We start from the raw sequence: 23,479 nt of genomic DNA on the forward strand, positions 1-23,479 counted from the left end.
TTTCAAAGAAAACAGAGGGTTGTGACCGAAACTAATACCGATTCCTAAAACCCTGGTCACGACTCACGAGACTGCTCGATAATTATTAATTCCTCTTATTAGATCCCACTCCAATAACGTCTAACGAGAAGTCATATTCTTCGGGCCGTTGGATGCCACGTTGCAGAAGCACATAAAATAAAGTGCTACGCAGGTGATAGCATCGAGGATGCACGTGTCTTATCAAAAAAATCGAGGTTACACGTGTGAACGTGTACAGTTCGGGTAGATAGGGCAGTGGCTAACGTGCTACCCGAGCTTTAAGCTCATGGATTGTGGGTGGGGAAACAAAAACCTCGGAAGTATAGCGCATAAACAATATAGGCTACATAACCACCGTCTAAGAGCAAGGGGTGTTTATGGGGCTGGGCCCCATGGCCTCTTTGATGGTTTAGACTTTAGAGACGTGGGACCCAATTACACCAAAAAAAAAGGATGTGGGACCCAAAGCCCTAAAAACTGATTGTTTAGAAAGAGGAAAACGACAAATGAGTCCAGCATAAGGCAAAGACGCAATGACGACATAAACTGACCGCCTAACCGGGCTAGGAACTGCTGCCTGAGTGCCCGTACAGTTCGGCAATGGGAGTGGGGAGAGCCGGTTCCCCGTTGCCAGCCAGTGCCGTTAGCTTGGGGGCATGTGATGGTAAGTCGTAAGTGGTGGGGCATAGCCCCAGTGCAGGGGCCTGGAGCGTGAGAATGGATCATCTATTCGATTCAGATTCCTTATAACACCTTGGATCTGGAATGAATAACGAACATGCCATCATCAAGATGCGAGATGGCATTTGAGTAATTTAATATGAAGGACAAGGGTAATTAGATAATTACGTTGCGTTTAAGTAATGACTGGAGTGAAGGAAACAGGTATTGCAGCCAATGGATTCCATGGGAAGGTTTCCAGAAACCCGCCGTGGTTTCTAAAACTGGTGATTCGGGAACCTAATCGTTCTCACTACTCACCAGCTCCCTTTATAATCTCCGCCCATAACCCTTTCACATCTCGCCATCTCTCTCTCTTTTTGGGATTTCAGTTTTCAGGAAACCTGCAACTGCGAGTCTCTTATCAGAGCAAATCATGGAGGGCACCGCAAGAAGACCCACTTTCATTGAGGAAGACGATGGTCTGGCTTCTCTTGCGGATATGGAAGCTGGGTTCTCAGGGAATCATCATCATCTACCGGTGCTAATGAAATCGTCTTGCCTCAGTGGTTCGATTAGAAGGGGTAGTTACAGAGTTCTTTCATCTCCTGCATCTAGATCTCCGAGATTCTATGAGAATAGATTCGAGGAGCATCATCAGCCTCATTTCCTTGAAGCCTGTTACCTATGCAGGAAACCTCTGGGTGGTAACAGAGACATATTCATGTACAGGTTAGAATTCAGAGCTCCTAGAACGAAACCCATTTAGTAACTTTTTCCATTTTCATGTAAATGGTTAAATTGCTTTTTGGTCGGTTGATTTGGGCTGTTAGATTGATCGGTATTATTGGTTAATTTGTTCATCACAGAGGGGACATACCATTCTGTAGCGAAGAGTGCAGACAAGAGCAGATAGAGATGGATGAAGCTAAGGAGAAGAACTGGAGTCTCTCAGCTTCTATGAAGGCTGTGAGGAAGGACCAGAAGAAATCTTCTTCTACTCCAAACAAAGCCCAGAATTACCCTATAAGGACAAGCACCGTTGCTGCTGCTTGAAACTGCAGAAACGAAATTCTGAAGAAAAATAGCACAAACATAGTAATAGAAATAATATTATTAGATAAGTAACTGAAGAGAATTATAAATCCTTCAAGAATCTGCGGCTTTTTATGTAAGAACAGGGGAACCAGATTCCAGAGAGAAGAAGAAGAAGGAGAAAAGGCCCCATTTTGAGAATTTAATTTTCATTTTTGTGTTGTAATGTTTGTGAAGAATGTGCATAAAAATGCTAGTGAAATATGCTCAATCAGAGCTTGAGCTTCTGCTTCTTCTGATTCCATTTGTCTTTTTCAATTTTTTTTCGTAACTTGGAGGAGGAAATGAAGAGAAGCATCGAGGAACCCTAATTTTTATTAATTTTCAATATGCTACTTGGTTTTGTCATTATTTCTACGCTTTTCAAACCTTTATTTTTCATTCTATAGTCCTGAATCTGAGATCAGCGTTTTCTGGAAGTTTGAAAAAGAAGAGGAAGAATAGATAAGAGGTGAGGTATGTGAGCTTTCCTTTCTTACATGTTTTTTTTTTGGGTTTTTTACAATTACCACCCACAAAATCTTTACTATCTATTATTATCCTCCCAAAAATTTTCAAACAAATGTTACCCCCTCCGATGCATACTAAGATGCATACTAACCACCAACTGACTCCCACCATTACATTTCCATAACGGTGGGGTTTAGTCATGAATGTGTGTTGTTGTCATGAATTTTTTAAGATCAAAATGCCCTTTTGAGATGGTAATTGTAAAAAAAAAAAAAAAAAAAAAAAAAAAAAACCTATCACCCTCTTCCTCCTCGTCTTTCTCCTTCTTCCTCCTCCTCTGCAACCCATCATTGTCCTTTACTGAAACTTCAGCACTACTTTGAGCATATGATCCCCGGTTGCTTACCTCTGGTTTTTTCTCCTCCCTTTCTTTCATGATGGGTTTTTGAAGTGATCGATTCAAATCCGGGTGGTTACTGAGCTCACCACGCAAAGCAACCTCAGCCCTTGTAAATCGATTTCTCCGGAGGAATTCCAAAATTGAATCTACCGAGTCAGCCATTACCAACATCCACTACCAAGTACCCACCTACAAGTGTATACTAAAAAGAAGATCTCGTGACACCTGAAAACACCAATGCAAATGAAAAACAAATTTTTTAGTGAACATAAACCAAATTTGAGAAAGAAATAGGAAAACTCTGCTCTGCCCATTCTTAAAACAGTCAAACAAACCCAAATCCACCTTTCTAAGTTCAAGTGACTCCGAAAACAAATAGAGTAAAGAAAAAACTCTATTTTTTAGGTACTGGTAATACTGTAACTAAAACCTTGTAGAACAGTCACTAGTTGAAATCCCCAAATCTCATTTCAAAAACCCTAGAGAGATTTTCTAAACAAAAGCCAATAAATACCAATCTGGAAATGCAAAGATCTGAAGCTCTATGTTGTTGGGCTTGAGGATCCTTGTCGTTAAGGTCTGGGGACAAAGAACCAAAGTTTCTGCTGCTGCTCAAGAAGGAACTTGAACTACCTCTTCGCGATGGGTTGAAGAGAGAATCAAAGGAGAGGAGTCCGAACTCTGAGTGGGAGGAATCTTCGAATGGATTTTGTTGTTTTGGGACGGAGAACAGAGTATCTTTGTGTTTCAGGTTCATGGTAGGGGAGAGCATGGATAGACCCTACGGATCTTGCATTTGATCACCCAAACTTTCTTTGTTCAGCAAGGACGATGATGGGTTGCAAAGGAGGAAGAAGAAGAAGGAGACGGAGGAGGAGAAGGACGGTGATGGGTTTTTTTTTTTTATTTTTATAATTACCACCCCAAAAGGATATTTTGATCCTAAAAAATTCATGACAATGGCACACTGTCATGACTAACCCCCACCGTTACTTATTTTCATAACAATGGGGGGCAGTTAGTGGTTAGTATGCATCAGAGAGAATAATAGTTGTTTGAAAATTTTTAGGAGAAGGTAGCAGTAGATAATAAAGATTTTGGTGTGGTAATTATAAAAAATTTTTTTTTATTATTATCTTTTCCTGAAAGAAGAGACGGAGGTGGGCAGGTGATGGGACCTACAGCGCTGAGGACTCCGCCATAGAGTAGGCGATGTGTATGGTGACTAGTGCCGTACTAAAGTTCGAATCACAGAAATTCCCCTAAGCAGACCAGCTAACCGCACAGACGTGTGCCTTCTACTCTTCCCTTTGGCCGGAATCCTCAGGGTTTAGAGGCGATCTATCTTCCCCTCCTCACACTCTACCTACCGTTCGGTGATCATTCCTTTTGATCAATTTATCATCAACCACCGCTCTATTCACCCAATCACGCTCTGGTTCGTTAATCACAAAGAGCTGTTGAAGCACCCCCGCCGCCTTGTTCAGAACACGCCGGTGTTGCCGTCTCGGGTGATAATTTTTTTTGCTGGGCTCGAGCATCTCATTATCATCATTCTTTGGAAGTCCTCATTCTTTGGAAGTCCTCTATTGGTTCATGAGTGAGTGTATCTTCTTCTTCCCTTCTCATTATCTGATCTTTGCCGTGTTCCGTTGTCTGGCTGCATTAATGACTGAGTTCTCCGAGGAGTTTAAGAGTGGTAGAGACATGAATGTGGTTGTGGTTCTGTTCTCCCAGCCCTAGACCTACCTGGGCCACCTTCTTGTTATGCAACGATGGAATTCTGAAATTCCTGCTGACCAAGTGGTCTTTACGATGGCGGTGATATGGGCCCAGGTGGAAAATTTACACTGGATGTTCTTCGATCATGACTTTCTTACCTCCATCTTTTCGAAGGCTGGTCAGTGCCTCGAGCTTGAAAACCCAGCGGGTTCTGTGTCCTCTACCAACAACCCAACCCAGCTGCTCGTATAATCATCCCTCTATCTCACAGTCTCGCTACCTCTGTTGATGTGAACTTGAGCCAAACTGCCACCACATCTGTTGTTTTCTCCTATGAAAACAGACCGGAACTCATGTGCGTTAACTGTGTTCGCATAGGACATCCCAGCATGGAATGCCCTTTCAAACCCAGATCCGAATTCTTACAGGCTTTAGCCCATTCTGAACTTAAGCCGAAACCGAGCTCATTCCCAAAGCTGCAATACCGCCCCGTCGTCTTAGCCTCCTAAACGAAGTTAGCAAAGTGTATGACGATTTTTTCGTTTCAGACTGCACTGGACTGGTTGCAAATGGAATCAATGCAGGTGTTGAAGCTGGGTCTAATCCCGTGGACTCCTACTCAAAAAAAAAGTGGAAATTCTACAAGCCATAATTAGCATGGCTCATGTTCTTGGTATTGAACTTCCTCTTACGTCCATGAACACTAGGAAAGTGATGATGGATATTTTAAAGAGCTCCACTTTGTTGAACAAATCTCATACTCTGCAGGCTTCTCTCGCAGGGGCGAACATACCCCTCCCTTTCTTACATGCAGCCTCGCTCCCTTTTGCAGCCAAGGGTGCTCCTCATACTTGCATTGGATCCTCAGCTCTCGATCAAGGTTCGATTGCTTGTATTCCAGCTGTGGCAAATCAGAATCAGAATATTTGGGCTCTAATGGGATTGATATTTTAAGTGATAATGCATATATTTAGATGGCAATAATGAGTGTATATATAGGTGAAGGAATCCACATGTTGGAAGCTCAACCACCTATAATACACATACCAGAAATAGAAGATTACAATATTGTGCCATACTATGTATGAAAGATTGAGAGAGATAATATAGAGGATTGCATGGGATTGCATGAGATTGCATGGGAGTATATGCTTGATACTCAAGCAATGGTAGATATAGAAAGAAATTGGGTACGGTTGGATATGGTCTGATACACCCCCTCAAGATGAAGATGTGAGCGAGCGAATCTTCAGCTTGTCCCTAAGAAAAGTGAATCTGGCCATACCAAGTCCCTTGGTCAATATATCAACAATCTGATTTTTAGTAGAAATAAATTGGACCTGAAGATCACGTTTGGCCATCTTGTCACGAACAAAGTGGAAATCGATTCCCACGTGTTTGGTCCGGGTGTGGAAAACCGGATTTACCGAGAGATAGGTGGCGCCGATGTTGTCACACCATAACACAGGAGCCGAAGAGGTAGTAAGACTAAGTTCACCAAAGAGGGACTGGAGCCAGGTGAGCTCAGCGCAGGCATCAGCAAGGGCGTTGTACTCGGATTCGGTAGAGGACCAGGCAATGGTTTTCTGCTTTTTGGAGGCCCAAGAAATCAAATTCGTCCCCATGTAGATGGCATAACCTCTAGTTGATTTACGATCGTCACCATCACCAGCCCAATCAGCATCAGAAAAGGCCTGCAGATCTTGAGAGGAAGACTTGGAGATGTAGAGCACGTAAGCAATAGTATGTTTAAGGTAGCGTAGAATACGCTTGACCATGGTCCAATGGTCCTCCGTAGGACTGTGCATATACTGGCATGCACGATTCATAGAGAAAGTGACATCCGATCGGGTGAGAGTAATGTACTGCAGTGCACCAACTATCGACCTGTACTTGGTGGGTTCAGAAAATGGTACACCCCCTATAGCAGATGCTTTAAATGTAGTGGCCATTGGTGTAAGGACCGGCTTACCGTCTGACATGCCAGCATGTTGGAGAAGATCAGTGATATAGCGAGACTGTGATAATGTGAGGCCATCAGAGTGATAAGATGCCTCGATCCCTAAAAAGAAAGTCCATCGGCCCAGATCTTTGATCGAGAACTCAGAAGCAAGCTGCTGTAATAGTGTATCAATGTGCATGGGCTGATTCCCAGTGACCAGAATGTCATCAACGTATACCAGAACATAAGAAGTCATGGGACCTTGTGTATAGATGAATAGTGATAGATCCGTCTAGGACGATCGGAAACCAGATTGGATCAAGAACTGGGACAAATGGCTGAACCAGGCATGAGGGGCCTGTTTGAGGCTATATAAAGATTTGTGCAACCTGCATACATGAGTTGGTCAATTAGCATCCTCAAACCCCTGAGGTTGAGTCATATAAATTTCTTCATTTAGAACACCATGTAGAAAGGCATTTTGGACATCAAGTTGTCAAACACCCCATCCCTTACAAATAGCCAAGGTGAGCACTGTGTGTATGGTTGTAGGTTTGACAACAAGGTTAAATGTCTCATCATAATCCAAGCCCGGTTGTTGGTGAAACCCCTTGGCCACAAGCCTTGCCTTATATCGTTCAATAGTCCCATCGGCCTTGCGCTTGATCTTGTACACCCACTTACAACCAACCAAATTTGCATTAGTAGGAAGAGGCACTAAAGACCATGTGCCATTTTTAAGCAAAGCCGCAAATTCATCAGACATGGCCTGGCGCCAATGAGAATCCTCACAACCTGAGTGTAACAGGTAGGTTCTATGGGGGGAGGATGATTCAGGGTTAAGTGGTGTGAAAAGACATGAGGAGCTGTGGAGGGGTCAGCATACAAGTCACTGAGAAGACGTGTGCGACGTGGGGGAGAGATGGAGGGGTTGGGGATGGGGAGGGTGGCGGACTAGGTGAGGGGGATATGGGATCGGCACCAGGGATGGGGGTGTGAGGTATGGGGGTCTGTTGGGAGTTGGGGTTTGGGGTATGGACAGTGGGGACTGGTGGATCGGGTAAGATGGTGAGGGGTAGGGAAGCCCATGTGGGGGTGATTAATGTGGGAGGGGGGTTTGATTGGGATTCACTAAAGAGAAATCTAAGCTCATCAAAACGTATATGACGTGCAATGCAAATGCGACGTGATTCAAGATGCATGCAACGGTAGCCATGGTGATGGGAACTATACCCAAGAAAGATGCAAGGAGCGGAACGAGCATCCATTTTGTGATTATTGTAAGGGCGAAGAAAGGGAAAACAGAGGCACCCGAAAACTTTAAGAAAACTGTAATCGGGTAGATGGGAGGAGAGAAGCTGATAGGGGGAAAGATTCCTAAGAGTGGGAGTGGGCATTTGATTTATAAAATATAGTGCCGTTTCAAAGGCATAATCCCAATAAAGCTAAGGGACAGAGGCATGATGCATAAGAGTTAGTACGGTCTCAACAATATGGCGATTATGCCTTTCAACGGTGTCCTGTTGTTCATAAGTGTGAGGGCAGGAGATCTGATGGTGAATGCCAAGGGTCGCAAATTAAGAATGAAGAGATCGGAACTCTCCCCCCTAATCAATTTGCACATTTTTAATTTTGGTGGAAAATTGACGTTCAACTAATGCTTGAAATTGCTTAAACACAGTAAAGGCATCAGATTTGGCCTTAAGAGGATAAAACCAAATATAACGAGTAAAATCGTCCATAAAAATTATAAAATAGTGATGTCCATTAGAAGAAATAGTGGGAGAAGGTCCCCAAATGTCACTAAAAATTAAAAATAAAGGAGAACTACTACGATGGTTTGATTCACGTAAGGTCAAATGGCTTGATTTGCCTGTTTGACAAGTAGAACACAGATGTGGAGATGATGGAAACCTGACATCAGTAACCATAAGGCGTTGTGAACGATCATGAGGATGACTTAGACGTTGGTGCCAGCGATCATAAGATGAGGCTTGAGCAATATTGGTGGAGGGAGGATGTGAAGGTGGAAGGTGATAGAGACCGTCTTTGCTAGGCCCCGTAAGCAGAATGAGATTGGACGTCGGATCCTTCACATGAAAGTGAGTAGCATAAAATTCAAAGAAAACGTTATTGTCAGAAGCAAACTTATTAACTAAAAGTAAAGAATTAGAAAGAGACGGTACATGTAAGACATCAGAAAGAGATAAAGAACGAGAAGAAGAGGTGATAGAGGAGTGTCCAACATGAGAGATGGGAATAGATTTACCATCACCAACCAACAAACCATGCTTACCATTGTAGGGAGCATATGAGGAGAGAGACTACAAGTCAAGTGTCACATGATGAGTTGCCCCAGTGTTAGGAATCCAAGTGGCTATGCTTGGGTTTGTAATGGGTTGGGGGTAATGGCCATGGGTGGGGTGGGACGGTTAGGCTGGTGGGAGATGTGGGTAAGGCCATGGGGTGGGCAGCAAGGGAGGGTTGTTCATGGCAATATAGGCGGATGGAGAGGGGGCTTGGTCAGGCAATTGACCAACGGTCTTATTCTTGTAATAACATGTAGGGGCTTGATGATTTGTACGACCATAGATGGTACAGGGACTATGTGCAAAGGCATTGGACCGTACAAAGCCACTTGGGCCACGACCACCATCCCTGCCCCGACCGCGACCACCAGGTGTGCCATAACCTTGGGGCTGGTTAGGGGGACCGCGAGTGTATTGTGAAACATTGGCACTAGCATTGGCAGTAGGATCAACAACAGCTTAGCGCGATTGAAGCAGGTACTCATGGCTAACAAGAAGCCCATGTAAATCGGTGTAACTTATTGGTTCCTTGCGGTCCATCATGGTCGGAACAAGAGGCTGAAATTCAGCATATAGAGCACGAAAAATATGGAGATTAAGGTCCTCTGTGGGGAGGGATTTGCCGGCAGCGCCTAGTTCATCAGAGAGGGCCTTGGCCCTACTTAGAAATTGAGTGACAGTTTCTTCTGGTTTTTGAACAAGCTGTTGAAGGGCAGCATTGATTGATAAAATGCGTGGGGTGGAAGCATTCCTATAAGTTGCATGAAGGACGTCCCAAAGCTCCTTACTTGTCTCACGTCCGACTGCAAGTGACATGGCTTCATCAGAAAGAGAGGAGATGATTATGCTCATGATTAAGGAGTCTTTTTCCTCCCATTGTTTGACCTGCGATGCATCCTCGGGCCAGGGATTGGAGCCAGTGACATAGCCATAGAATCACTGGCCTTTGAGATAAGGAACAATCTGGGTTTTCCAATAAACGAAATTTTTAGAAGAAAGCTTGATGGAAAGTATTTGAGAGAGGCTAGGTGTAGGTGGAATGGTGGAGGAAGTAGAGGATGAGGTTGGGGTGGAAGGAGGGGAGCCCATATCGTCCAAGGCAGAGAGGACGTTGGAAGGTAGGATATGGAGAAGATAGAAAAAAAAAAAGAAAAGGGAATGGGTTCTCTTGCTCGGTGGAGCTAGGCTCATGATACCATAATGGGATTGATATTTTATGTGATAATGCATACATTTAGATGGCAATAATGAGTGTATATATAGGTGAAGGAATCCACATGTTGGAAGCTCAACCACCTATAATACACATACCAGAAATAGAAGATTACAATATTGTGTCATACTATGTATGAAAGATTGAGAGAGATAATATAGAGGATTGCATGGGATTGCATGAGATTGCATGGGATTATATGCTTGATACTCAAGCAATGGTAGATACGGGTACGGTTGGATATGGTCTGATAGGCTCCGATGCCGCTAAGAGGTTATCCTTTTCGTTTCAAAACTCCCCTTCCGGAGGGGATTCCTTTGTTATCCAAGAAGCGTCCCTGCTTGACTGACAACCAAGAGTTTCTGGCACTGCAATTGTTCACTTCTGGAGATGGGGAGTGCTCCAAGTAAGCCAAAAATGATAAGAAAACCCCAATGATTGTTGATTCTGAGGCGATGGTGGCTGGCTGCAAATAGCCATCGGGGAAGATATGATCCCCATGGAGCTTAATTGTCGAGGGCTTGGCCGACCCTCGATTAAGAGAGAATTTAAACATCTAGTGAACAAGTACAGGCCCCTTTTCTGTTTTTTGTCTGAAACGAAAACTTTAAGCACCTTCCTTCATAGCGCTTGTCGCTCCTTGTCTTTCCAACATTTTGTTTGCTCCCCTACGGGCAATAGAGCAGGTGGAATTCTCCTCTTATGGTCCAGCCCATTCAAGTGTCTGGTGTTTGGAAGTCGGACTGATGTATCCATGTTAAAATGCTCCTCCCTGATTTGAATCAGAAGTGGTGCTTATCCTTTGTTTACTTAAGTTGTGTTGATGGTATTAGGAAAAATCATCTTGAGACTCTTCTAAACCTTTTCCTCTTTTGTTGAGTCTCCTTGGTTACTTGCCGGTGATTGGAATTCCTACCTTTCCTTCGATGACAAGTGGGGAGGTAGACCTTTGTCTAATGCGTAGCTCTCTCCTATTAACCAGTTTGAGAATTTGGCTTGTATCTCGGACCTTAAGGTTTTGGGTAACCAGTACCCTTGGAACAATAAGCAGATGGGGGACAGAAGGATTGAGGCTAAGCTCAACCTTAATTTTGCCAATTCTAACTAGTTTAGCCTATTCTCGAATGCCTTTGTCACCTTTGAAGTGGTTGCTTCTTCAGACCACAAGGTTATCATCTTGCAAACTGATTTGCCTAGGTCCAGATCTCAGAGACCTTTCAGGTTTGAAACTTTTTGGACCTTGGAACCAAGTTTTTTGCAAGTCATCCTCAACTCTTGGTCCAAACCTCAGGCGTATGGGTCTCCATCTTTCAAATTATTTTCTAAATTGAAAGCCACACAACAGCCGCTCAAATTATGGAACAAACATCACATTGGCAATATTTTCTCGCAGCTTGATGTGGCCAAATCTGATATGGAATCCCATTATCAGATTTCGTCTATTTTAAGATCAGAACTCTGGTTCATTGAAGGGAAAAGGCTCATTGCGGTTATAAAGAGATTGGCACATCAACAAGAGATTCTGTAGCAACAAAAATCGAGGGTTGAGTGGTGCAGATCAGAATACTCGGTTCTTCCATCTTTCTACAATCAAGAGGAGAGCTAGAAACAAAATCAGGTTCACAAAAGCAAATGGAACTACTTACTCTAATATGGGCACGGTCATCTCCAAGTTCCTTAAAGATCTCTGCACCTCCCAAAATCCTCGTCTGGAAGATGCCTACTTCAACCACATCCGCAACAGAGTGTCTGATGTTGAAAATTGTAATCTCATGCTTCCAGTCACTAAAGATGAAATTTGGGCTGCGGTGCCTTCAATGTCTCCCCTTAAGTCACCGGGTCCTGATGGTTTCTCGGGATCTTTCTTCCACAAGTCTTGGTCTATCATTAGGGATGATGTGAGTATGTGCATCTTGAACTTCTTCTCATCTGGAACTTTCAACTTACAATTGAACCATACTTATATTTCTCTTATTCCTAAAGTGGATCATCCTTCAAGCATTTATGAGTTCCGGCCTATTAGTTTGTGCAACTTTGCCTACAAAATCATTTCGAGGATTATTGTGAGAAGACTTAAACCCGTCCTCAATAGAATCATCTCCTTCAATCAAAATGGGTTCATTAAAGGGAGACATATTCAAGATAATGTTTTGATTTGCCATGAGCTTCTACATAAAATCAAGAATGTTAGAAGGGATAAGAAAGGCTATTTCTCTATGTAAAGAGCAGTGCAATATAATGCTTGAGTGATCTTAACCGATCCCGAAGGCCCTCTATTTATAGAGAATTGAAATACAATTAAACAAAATACAAATAGGAATGTTACCTCAGTCCTAATCCTATTAGGAATTCCTAATACAACTAGGAATGCCAGAATAGGACTCGGCAGAGGGAAAAACAATCAAATAAAATAAAAGAAGAAAATCTAATCTGACTAATACTACTCCTAACATGACTAGGACTAATCCTAATTAGCTAGGACTAGTAGGACTAATCCTAATCAAACTAGGACTACTTACCCCAATCGGGTAAGCAGCCTATTTCAACACTCCCCCTCAAGTTGGAGTAAAGATGTCGATCATGCCCAACTTGACTAGATTGGGATGAAACAATTTTTCAAACAATCCCTTGGTGAAGATATCAGCAAGTTGATCCGCATATGTCACAAAGAGAATACAAATCAGCCCATCTTCTAACTTCTCTTTGATGAAATGCCTATCCACCTCAACATGCTTGGTACGATCATGTTATACAGGATTGTGTGCTATGCTGATTGTAGCCTTGTTGTTGCAGTACAACATTATAGGAAGACGAATAGAAACACCAAGATCTTGTAGCAAACCTTTAAGCCAGAGTAACTCACAAATACCTTGGGCCATAGCTCGAAACTCAGCTTCGGCACTAAAACGAGCAACTACATTTTGCTTCTTGCTATGCCATATGACAAGGATTTCACCTACAAAGGAGCAATACCCAGAAGTAGACTTGCGATCTGCAGAACCAGCCCAATCAGCATCAGTATATGTTTCTATCCATAGATGACCATTCATAGACAGAAGAATTCCTTTTCCAGGAGTTGACTTCAAATAGTGTAAGATATGAAGAACAACCTTTATATGGGAAGAGTAGGGATCATACATAAACTGGCTCACAGTACTCACAACGACAGTAATGTCAGGACGAGTATGTGAGAGATAAATCAGCTTCCCTACAAGTCTTTGGTACCGGCCTTTATCAACAGGCTCACCCTCTTTTTCCTTGAGTCGAACAGTAGGGTCCATAGGAGTATTTGAAGGATGACAGCCTAGCAACCCGGTTTCAGCCAATAAGTCTAGGACGTACTTCCTCTGGGAGAGAAAAATGCCTTTAGAAGATCTGGCCACTTCAATCCCAAGAAAGTATCGTAGTTTCCCTAGATCTTTAATCTCAAATTCTTGTCCAAGGAAGGTCTTCAACCGTCTGATCTCATCACCATCATTGCCAGCAACCACTATATCATCAACGTAGACTGTAAGAATAGTGAGCTTTTCATCAACCCTCTTTATAAAGAGTGTGTGATTAGCATTACTCTGCTTATAGACCACAGAAATCATGGCCTTGTAGAATCGGCTAAACCATGCTTGAGGTGACTGCTTCAGCCCATAAAGTGCACGCTTCAGCCTACACACTTTTTCTTGGTTTCTGTCATAAGAGAACCCTAGTGGAATGTCCATATACACCTCATCCAGTACCCCATTTAGGAAGGTATTTTTCACATCTAGCTACTGCAAATCCCATCCAAGGTTGACTGCATAAGATAGTAACACACGAATAGTATTTAACTTTGCAACAGGTGCAAAAGTTTCTTAGTAATCAATGCCGTATGTTTGAGTGAACCCTTTGGCTATGAGTCATGCCTTATACCTATCCATAGTGCCATCCACCTTCTGTTTCACCACAAACACCCATTTACATCCAATGATTTTTTTCCCAGGTGGAAGAACCACAAGCTCCCATGTGTTAATTTTCTTCAAGGTTTCCATTTCTTCCATCATAGCTGCCTTCCACTTTTCGTCTGATAGAGCTTCCTACCAATTGTTAGGAATACGAACAAAAGAAAGAGAGGAAACAAAAGCACGAAAGGATGGGGAAAGGGAATCATAAGAAACAATATGATATATGGGATGCTGAGTGCAAGTTTTGACACATTTGCGAAGAGCAATAGGTAATTTAGGAGAAGGGACATTACCAGGTGGAGAGGCAGATTCTGGATCCGGGTTCGGTAATTGGATGGGTACTGGAGCAGCAGTTGATTGAACCTGCTTATGTTTCCTTGCATAGGTCTTGGTCTTCACAGTACTGTCATCAATCATCCCCTGAAATTCACTAATAGTCCTCTGGATAGGAGTCTAGACCGGGGTAGATTGCTCTCCTTGAATAGGAACCTCTCCCCTTGACTCAGGGGAAGTATTAGGGGCAGATCGAACTGGTTCAGACTCATGGTAAACAGACTGAAGTGGAGGTGGAGAGTCAATAGTCAGCACATCTTCACTAACACTCTCCCCTTGAAGATGTGGGGACATATAATATGGAACATTCTCATGAAAGACAACATCCATGCTAACAAAAGTCCTGCGAGATGGAGGGTAATAACATTTATACCCCTTCTGAGTAGCAGAGTATCCCAAGAAAATGCAGTGAAGACTACATGGGTCAAGTTTACCAGGGGACCTTGTATCCCTGGCATAACAAACGTAGCCAAACACCTTAGGTGGAACTATAAAGGAAGAAGAGCCACGTAATAGCTCAATAAGGGCTTTGGAAAGAAGAACACAACTGGGCAGCCTATTAATTAAATAGGCTATAGTAAGGACAACATCCCCCTAATAAAGAGAAGGGACAGTGCGAGCAAACATAAGAGCCCTAGCCACCTCCAACAGGTGGTGGTTTTTCCTCTCAGCCACACCATTTTGGGCTGGAGTGTCCACACAGCTGGTCTAATGGAGAATTCCATGGGCAGCAAGGTATTTTTGGAACTGTCCTTCCATATAGTCTTTCCCATTGTCACTCCTCAAAGTTTGAAGAGTGGCATTAAACTGGGTTTTAACCAACTGATGAAAGTGCTGAAAACATGAAAAAACTTCATTTTTTGTGTGCATAAGATATACCTAAGTGAACCTACAATAGCAGCCAGTAAAAGTGACGTACCACCGATGTCCAGACAAGGAAGCTTTCCTACTAGGACCCCACACATTAGTATGAACAACATGAAATAAGGAAGAAGATCTATTATTAGAAATAGGATAAGTGGAACGTGTCTATTTAGCAAAGACACAAGGCTCACAAAAAAAGTCTTCCTTATTACAGTCTTTAACTAATGCTGGAAATAAATGGGATAAAGTACCTAAAGGGGGATGACCTAGCCTAGAGTGCCATTTATGTAATTCATAAGAGAAAGATGCCGACGGTAAAGCCTATGTAGGTGTAGGATCACCATCAAGCAGGTACAATCCGCCATGCACTTTATCCGATCCAATCGTCTTCCCCGAGTCCAGTTCTTGAAAAACACAGTGAGTGGGAAAAAAAGTCACTTTACAATTCAGGGATTTAGTGATACTGCTAATGGAAAGAAGGTTAGTTGTAAATTTAGGAATATGCAACACAGATGACAAGGTAAGAGAAGGAGAACAACCAATGGAACCTTTCCCTGATATGGAGGAGAGGGACCCATCAGTAATTTTGACTTTATCCTTACCAGAAGCAGGAGAATATGTATTAAAAAGGCTGAAAAAACCTGTCATGTGATCAGTAGCACCGGAGTCTATGAACCATGGAGTGGAAACTACTGATGCACAATGACCAACAAAGGAAATACCTATACGGGCAAAGAAAGAACCTGAATTGGCAGTAGATGTAGTAGAGGCAGCGGATGTGTTCAACATACGACGTAGAGCCTGGAGTTCTTCCTGGGAGAAATCGATGTCAGCAGTGGGAGTTGGAGCTACACTTTCAGTGTGATTGGCTATGTTTTGAGACTTAGCAAGACCACGTTTAGCCTCAAAATCAGCTGGCTTCCCATGTAATTTCCAACATTGAGCCTTAGTGTGATATGGTTTGTGACAATGCTCACACTTCACAGGCTCTTTGGTGGTAGTAGCAACAATACTGTCAGAAGAAGTGGAGCCAACAGTCTGTAAGGCTGACCTCTCAACTTTGGGAGTAAGCATCATGGCAGCCCTTCGTGTCTCTTCACTGTGAACATAAGAAAAGGTCTCCTCTAAAGTGGGGAAAGGAACCCGACCAAGGACTTGCACAGGAATAGGGTCATAATCATTATTGAGTCCAGCTAGGAAATCATAGACCCGAAACTGATCAACATAAGAATAATAGGCAGTAATATCAGTAGTAGTAGTAGGTTGAAACCTAGCATAATGATCCAATTGCTGCTATAAACACTTGAGGGCAGCATAGTATTTAGTAACAAACATCTCCTTCTGTGTAGTGGTTTGGAGTGTCTTCCTGATTTCATAAACCTGAGCACCACTTCCTGATCAACCATAAGTTCCCTTGACAGCAGTCCATATCTGAGTAGCAGTGTCAAGGAGGAGATATTGACTGGATAGATCAGTGGTCATAGAATTTAAAATAAATGACATCACCATAGCATCGTTCATAGCCCATTTAGTACGGGCAACACCTTCTTCAGCTGGTTGTTTAGTGGTGCCAATAAAATGGCCAATGAATCCCCTACCAGCCACAGTCAAGGATAGTGATCTGACCCAGATTAAATAATGCGTACCATCAAGCTTGATGGCAGCAGCATAGGGAAGGAAATCATTCCTAGTCTAACCATCCCCTCCTAAAGTAGCAGTAGTTGTTTCTGAATCACCCATAGTTCAGCCAAGAAAAAATCGATCCATAAATTTGAAAAAAAGTCTTTAAAAATTGAATCAAATCTGAAATATAGGTTTTGAAGTTGCAGTAATTTCAGCCATCAGAATAGGCTAAAATGATCGAGTGCTCCTCTAGTAGTGGGGAAGAAGTCCTCAAAAAATTAGCTCCTTCAGATGAGCTAATAAGAAACCCTAAATTTATCAAAATTTAGGGCAAAAAATAAAAATACAGAAATATTGCAGGTTTGGAATCTGAATTAGATTTAATCCACGGCCGCAGTCTTCTATAAAGGAATGGTGGAGACCAATAATGGCAGGAACTAGTCTCCAAAGAACCAGAAATCAAACTGTAGTTTAAGAAGTAGCTTGATCTTTAAAGATGGAGGGAATCTGCCAGCAGAATTAGGTCACACCAGTGTCTTCAATCTTCAGTGAGGTGTCATTGAGGGTAGCAGCTATATCTTCATTGGATTCACCTCAAAGTTACTGACCTAAGTGAGATAGTGAGTCCGAGAATGGTGGAGAAGAAGAGAGCTAGTAACCGAGACTGTTAGAGAAGGAGAGAACCAATAGCTTTGAGAGTTGGAGAAGAAAGAACCAGAAATTTGAGAGGGCTGCTTCTTCAGATCAGAAGTGGCTCTGATACCATATAAACAGCAGTGAAATATAATGCTTGAGTGATCTTAATCGATCCCCAAGGCCCTCTATTTATAGAGAATTGAAATACAATTAAACAAAATACAAATAGGAATGTTACCTCAATCCTAATCCTATTAGGAATTCCTAATACAACTAGGAATGCCAAAATAGGACTCGGCTGAGGGAAAAACAATAAAATAAAATAAAAGAAGAGAATCTAATTTGACTAGTACTACTCCTAACATCACTAGGACTAATCCTAATCAGCTAGGACTAGTAGGACTAATCCTAATCAAACTAGGACTACTTACCTCAATCAGGTAAGCAGCCTATTTCAACACTCTATCAAAATTGACATGAATAAATCCTACAATAGAGTGGAGTGGTCTTTTTTGAAGAAAGCCCTCCTTTGCTATGGTTTCAATGATACTTAGGTTCAGTGTGTGATGTTCTGCGTTGAGAATACTCAACTGAGTGTGATCCTAAATGGTTCCCCTCTTCCTTTCTTCAAACCCACCAGGGGCCTAAGGCAAGGTGACCATCTATCTTCATACCTATTCATCTTATGCGCTGAAGTTCTTTCCACCAATTTAACACTTGCAAAAGCAGATAACAGCATCCATGGCATCAATATTTCTAGAAGGGGTGTGAATGTATCACTCACATGGCATTTCTTGATGACCTAATCCTTTTTGGTGAGGCTTCTATGACTGAAGTTAGGGCGTTCAATACTGTACTTTAGACTTATTGCAATTTCTTAGGTCAAGCCATCAACATCATCAAATCCAGAGCATAATTCAGCCCCAATGTGTCGGCCTCTATTAAAAGATAGCTAAGGGAATTTTTTGAGATCACCCCTACGTCTTCTTTGGATACTTACTTGGGTATCCCCTTCATCAGTGGAAAAATCTCTCGAACCCACTGCATGGAGTTGATCAATAGAGTTTCAAGTAAGTTACAAAAATTGGAAGTCTTAATTTTTAGCCCGACGGGCATGCTTGTTCTTATTCATTCTACCCTCTCAGCTATGCCTCTCTATACCATATTCTGCTTAAAAGTCCCCTCATCAGTTCACAAATCATTGGATTCCATTAGCAGGGACTTCTTCTAGTCCAATGGGAACAACAAAAAAATGCCAACTATCTCCTGAAACTCAATCTGTCTCCCCCAAAGATTTGGAGGTCTTAACATCAAACAATCCTCTAATATGAATCTTGTTCTGCTCGCCAAAAAAGCCTGGGATCTCTTGAACCCTTCTCCCTCTTCCCTGTGGAGTACCCTGATGAAAGAAAAATATTTTCCCAACTCCTCCTTCCTCAATGCCTCGTGCCCCGCTTTCACTTCATGGGAGTGGAAATCTGTCTGCTCTACTCGAGAAAAGGTCTCTTCTTCAGAGTGGGCAATGGATCTTCTATCAATCCTTGGTCGGACTACTGGATCCCTAACTGTCCCCCTCCTGCTGCCCCCCTTCCCCATCCATCTCTCTACTCCCACCACTGTGGCCTTCTTCATTGACTAGACCACCAATTCTTGGAATTGGGATCGGATTTTCCCTTGGTTGCCTCGATACTGCCCTCAAAATCCTATCAATTCCAATCCCCATCTTCTCCTCCCAAGACAAGATCATCTGGGCTGCTACCTCCAATGGTTTCTTCTTTGTGGCCTCGGCCTACAGTGTTGCAATCAACAGTTTTCATTTGAACATGGACTCTCGTTGGCTGAAAATTTGGCACTTACCAACCGCTCCCAAAATCCAGCACCTTATCTGGAAGGTTATGCATCACAAGCTCCCCCTCCCCGATCTTCTTCTCCGTCGAGGAATTAACATCAATCCCTGTTGCCCACTCTGTGGCTTTCATTCACAATTTGACCACCATCCCTTCTTGGAATGTCCTTCCTCGATTTTAATTTGGAGCAGGTCTAGGTTACTTCAGCACTTCCCCTTATTGAATATTGCTGATTTGGTTCCCTTCTTCATCAAACTTTGGGATAGAAACGATTGTGATTCTAAAGTAAGATTAGCATACTTCTGAAACATAGTTTGGTATATTTGGACAGCTTAGTGGGACATCATCTTCAAGAATTAGGTTTGCAGACCTAACTCTATCATTCTTAAAGCCATGGCCGGTGTCAAAGATTTCATCCCTCCTCCTTCTTAAGGCCCCAGAGCTCCTAGAAATGTCAAATGGATTCCCCCTCCTTCTGGATATGTGAAGTTCAATGTGGATGGAGCTAGCAAAGGCAACCCAGGCTTGGCAAGTATCGATGGAGTTTGCAGAGGTGCTGAATCTTCTTTTATTTACTGCTTTGCTAAAGGAACTGGTGGAATTTCACTATCAAAGAGGAAGCTCTGGCGGTGCGCAAGGCTATCTTGTTGGCAACTAAGCAGAACTTCAAGAGAATCCTAATTGAAAGCAACATCCTTCTCATCGTCAATATTCTGAATAAGTCCTCCACTTCAATCCCCTGAAGAATTGATGGTATTGTTGCTAACTGCATCGCCCTTATCCCCTTCTTCAAAGACATCCAATTTAAGCACTCGCTTTGAGAAGGCAATGTTGTGGCAGACTGTCTCGCTTCCTATGCTGCTAGCACTCAAGAGCGCCTTATATGGCACCAGTTGCCCCTTTTATTTTTGAATCTTTCGACTATTCGGGAACATTGTTCCCCAGATAATAAATTTTCCTTACTGAAAAAAAAAAAATAGTGTCATATTGCATACTGCCTAGTGGGCTTATAGACTAAGTGGGCTTTAATCTGGGCTTTTTTGCAGTGGCGAGTTTTGGGGTTTTGGGCCTTTCTGGAAGTTTGTTAAAAGTCTTTTGGTATTTGTGATCTATACACCTGTCGTAATTTGGTATGTAAATATGTACACTGGTGCTGAATGAGGACAGTTGGTGGGTCCCATTTCTCTCATTTTTTCAGTCATTTTCTTTCTTACTAAGAAAATGACCGATACTTGATCTTGACCATCTATTTTTCAAGGGTTCTATGACTGTGTTTCTTGGAAGTGGACATGTGTCACTATTCTGAAGGGTTGTGCAAGAGGGGCATATGGGCAGTCCAGATCCTCTCCAACTGTCTAGCATGCATTGAACGGGGGCCCAGCTAGGGGTGTAAATTTAGCCCTGCAGGTCGAGCCCGCCCTGAGCCAAAACAGGGTCTGGGCTGGATTTTTCAACCCTGAGGGTGGCTTAAGGTTTAAATATTCAGGCCCTGGGTCAAGGTCGAGTTGGGCCAGGATTGAGGCCTTGGGCTAAAGCCCAGCCCAATCTGGCCCTGGGTTAGGTTATACTTTACAATTTTTGTTTAGTATCTGATTATCTATTGGTTTACCCAAAAAAAAAAAGGATAATTATCTATTGAACTAAAATATTTACAATTTTAAGATTGGGCTAAGTTTTTTAACCCAAAGAAAAGTCTAATAGTCAATTGAGTATGAAACAAACCAATACCCAATCACATAAAGCAAGGCAAGTCAACCAGGCCCTAGTAAAAATTAAGGTCAATCAGGGTTGGGCTGGGCTGAGCCCGACAAGGTTGGGCCTGGACTGAGATATCTCAGCCCGACCTAGGGCCGGGTTAGGTTTGGGTTGAGCCTAGAAAAGGCCTATGATAGAGTTCTTAGAAAGCTCATTTGACATATCCTAGGGTAAAGAAGGAGCTCAAGTAATTATGTGGATATAATTAAGGACATGTATGAGGATGTGATGACAAGTGTCAGAACTGCAGAGGGCCAAAGTAGTGAATTCCCAATTACAACTGGGTTACACCAAGGATCAGCTCTAAGCCCTTTTGTTTATACTCATCATGAATGATTTAACTAGGCACATCCATGATGAGGTCCCTTGGTGTATGTTTTTCATTGATGATATTGTTTTGATAGACGAGACAGTGGAAGGGATTAATGTGGAGCTAGAGTTATGAAGATCATGCTTGGAATCAAGAGGTTTTAAGTTAAGCAAAACAAAGACAGGATATGTCACACCCCAGAACCACCCCCTGGGAGGATTCTGATGGTAGAAACGAATACCCGAAGTATTCAGACACCTCCAGGATCCAGATGCAGTAAATACACGTCACAAGCACCACACAATATCGAGATAACAAGTGTTATATTGATCAGAGTGCAGGGAAAGTAAATATTTACAAGTCCTATATATATATATATATATATATATCTTATTTACATTAAAGTTTCAACGTCTCGATATTCCCAAGATCACGACCATCGAGGCAACACACAACTATTCTAAAATATAAACAGTGGAAACTCATCCACCAAAAAGGATGGTATTTAGCAAAATAAAACATAAAGATAGCACCACATCATCAGTCCTTGTTTTTCAAGGACACCCTAATCGTCTGCATGATTAGGGTCACAACCCTCTGGATCTGCACTAGCACGTTCACAGTGGTCTTCAGCCTCCGCTTCAAAGTAATTCTACCTACTACTTTCATATTCATCTACAAGACAATCTAAAAGAAAATATTCCACAGGGATGAGTTCTACTGAGCCCAGCAAGTAAAGGATAGACCACACACACACAAGCATGAATCCTAAATGCATGGGTTCAATTTTAATCTTAATTTTCACCTAACAAACAAATACCTAAGTCGGGTTCATGCTACACCAACAGTTCAAAAAACATTCTCGGTTCTTTCTTAACCTCCCGAGACGTAACCTCAACTATTGCATGGAGCCCACATCGGTGGTTGGTATTATATACCTTCCCGTGGGTAGACCCCGATAATCATAGCCAGGACCCCATCCCGGTGTACTTCAGACTCCTCAGTGACATGGAGCTATGAACACCCAACACCTGAACCCCTGCTGGTAAGGGTTGTAGCATCAAGGAATGACATTCCTAGCCATATACAGTCTAAATGGTATAGTATGAGGTATACAGTGCTCCTGCATCCCATACTACGACACACCATACCACTCGTTTCCAAGCCGACTACGGCATCTATTCTAACATAAAGATTCATATTGCATATCATTCCACATTACATCGTTTATGTGCATGAGTCATAAATAATGAAATCAATACGTATCCTAAGCAAAAAAGGAATTTAAATATGCATAGGATTCATTAACAAATAGTGCTAAGAATGAATTAAACACTTCCAAAAGAAATCAAAGCCTAACCTCACTTACTTTGTTATGCTTGCATTTGTGATATTGAAATAGTCCTTGAGACGGTTGCCGATAGGTTTCGATGACCAAAAGATTATTTCCTATAATTATTAAGTCATACACAAGTATTAGGATATGCTTGAGTGTTGGTGGGATCTTAGGGTAGCCTTAGGGTTAGGTTAGAATAGGTTTAGAATCACATTTAGGTTTAACAGTAGTTATAAGAATTTAAAGAAAAAATGGGAAATTTTGTATGAAATTTTTGGATCAGTTAGGGGCAGAATTGGGCAATGGTTTATTCTGATAAATTGAAGCCCTATGAATCTAATTTCTAACAAAATTAGAATCAGAGCAAATGAAGTTCGGATGGTGGAGTTATACCATTTTTACTAAATAGGGGTCAATCTCCCAGAATAGAAGACAGAACATGTTACCCAACTTGAAGTGGAATTTCAGCCCATTTATGTGGAGGCACAATGTTTGGGTCCAATCGGGGTAAAATGCCCCCAAAAACCTGAACTGAACTCTTGGGTGGATTCTGGTCTGGGTCCACCTGAAAATAGAATAGGTGTGGACTCTTGTTGTGGATTCTGGTCTGAGTCCACTTCTGGGTCCACTTGAAAACAGAATAGGTGTGGACCCTTGTTGTGGATTTTGGCCTGAGTCCATCTCTGGGTCCACATGAAAATAGAATAGGTATAGACTCTTATTGCGGTTTCTGGCCTGGTTCCACCACTGGTGAATCTGAATTTCTTAAGGTTTGAGCTTCCCAACTTGATTTCACTTGGGTTTCAAGCCATAAGGATTTGGGGAAAAGGTCACTAAGTCACCTAGGGTCATAATACCCTACTCTTATCAAGGGATTTGTTGGGTTCAATGAATAAATCATCCAAAAAGACCTAAATCTAGAGTTTGCCATTAAAATTCCTAGATTCAAGTGAGGGATTAAATGGAAAGTCAAGAGTGGTCTTAGAGGTGAGCATCAAGCTCCCCACAGAGTGATTTACCTCAATTTC

The 23,479-nt window shown here is 42.3% G+C and overlaps 1 protein-coding gene across 1 annotated transcript; it reads left to right on the forward strand.

Moving 5' to 3' along the window:
- The first annotated feature begins 974 nt into the window (after positions 1-974).
- On the forward strand, positions 975-1,768 carry LOC122658403 (FCS-Like Zinc finger 3-like). The gene is made up of 2 exons (XM_043853349.1): positions 975-1,413; positions 1,551-1,768. Exons 1-2 carry the CDS (start codon positions 1,118-1,120, stop codon positions 1,735-1,737), a joined length of 483 nt encoding a protein of 160 aa, XP_043709284.1. The 5' UTR covers positions 975-1,117; the 3' UTR covers positions 1,738-1,768.
- Positions 1,769-23,479: the final 21,711 nt, after the last annotated feature.

The sequence above is a fragment of the Telopea speciosissima genome, chromosome 1 (genome assembly GCF_018873765.1).
Source record: "Telopea speciosissima isolate NSW1024214 ecotype Mountain lineage chromosome 1, Tspe_v1, whole genome shotgun sequence".
Taxonomy (NCBI): domain Eukaryota; kingdom Viridiplantae; phylum Streptophyta; class Magnoliopsida; order Proteales; family Proteaceae; genus Telopea; species Telopea speciosissima.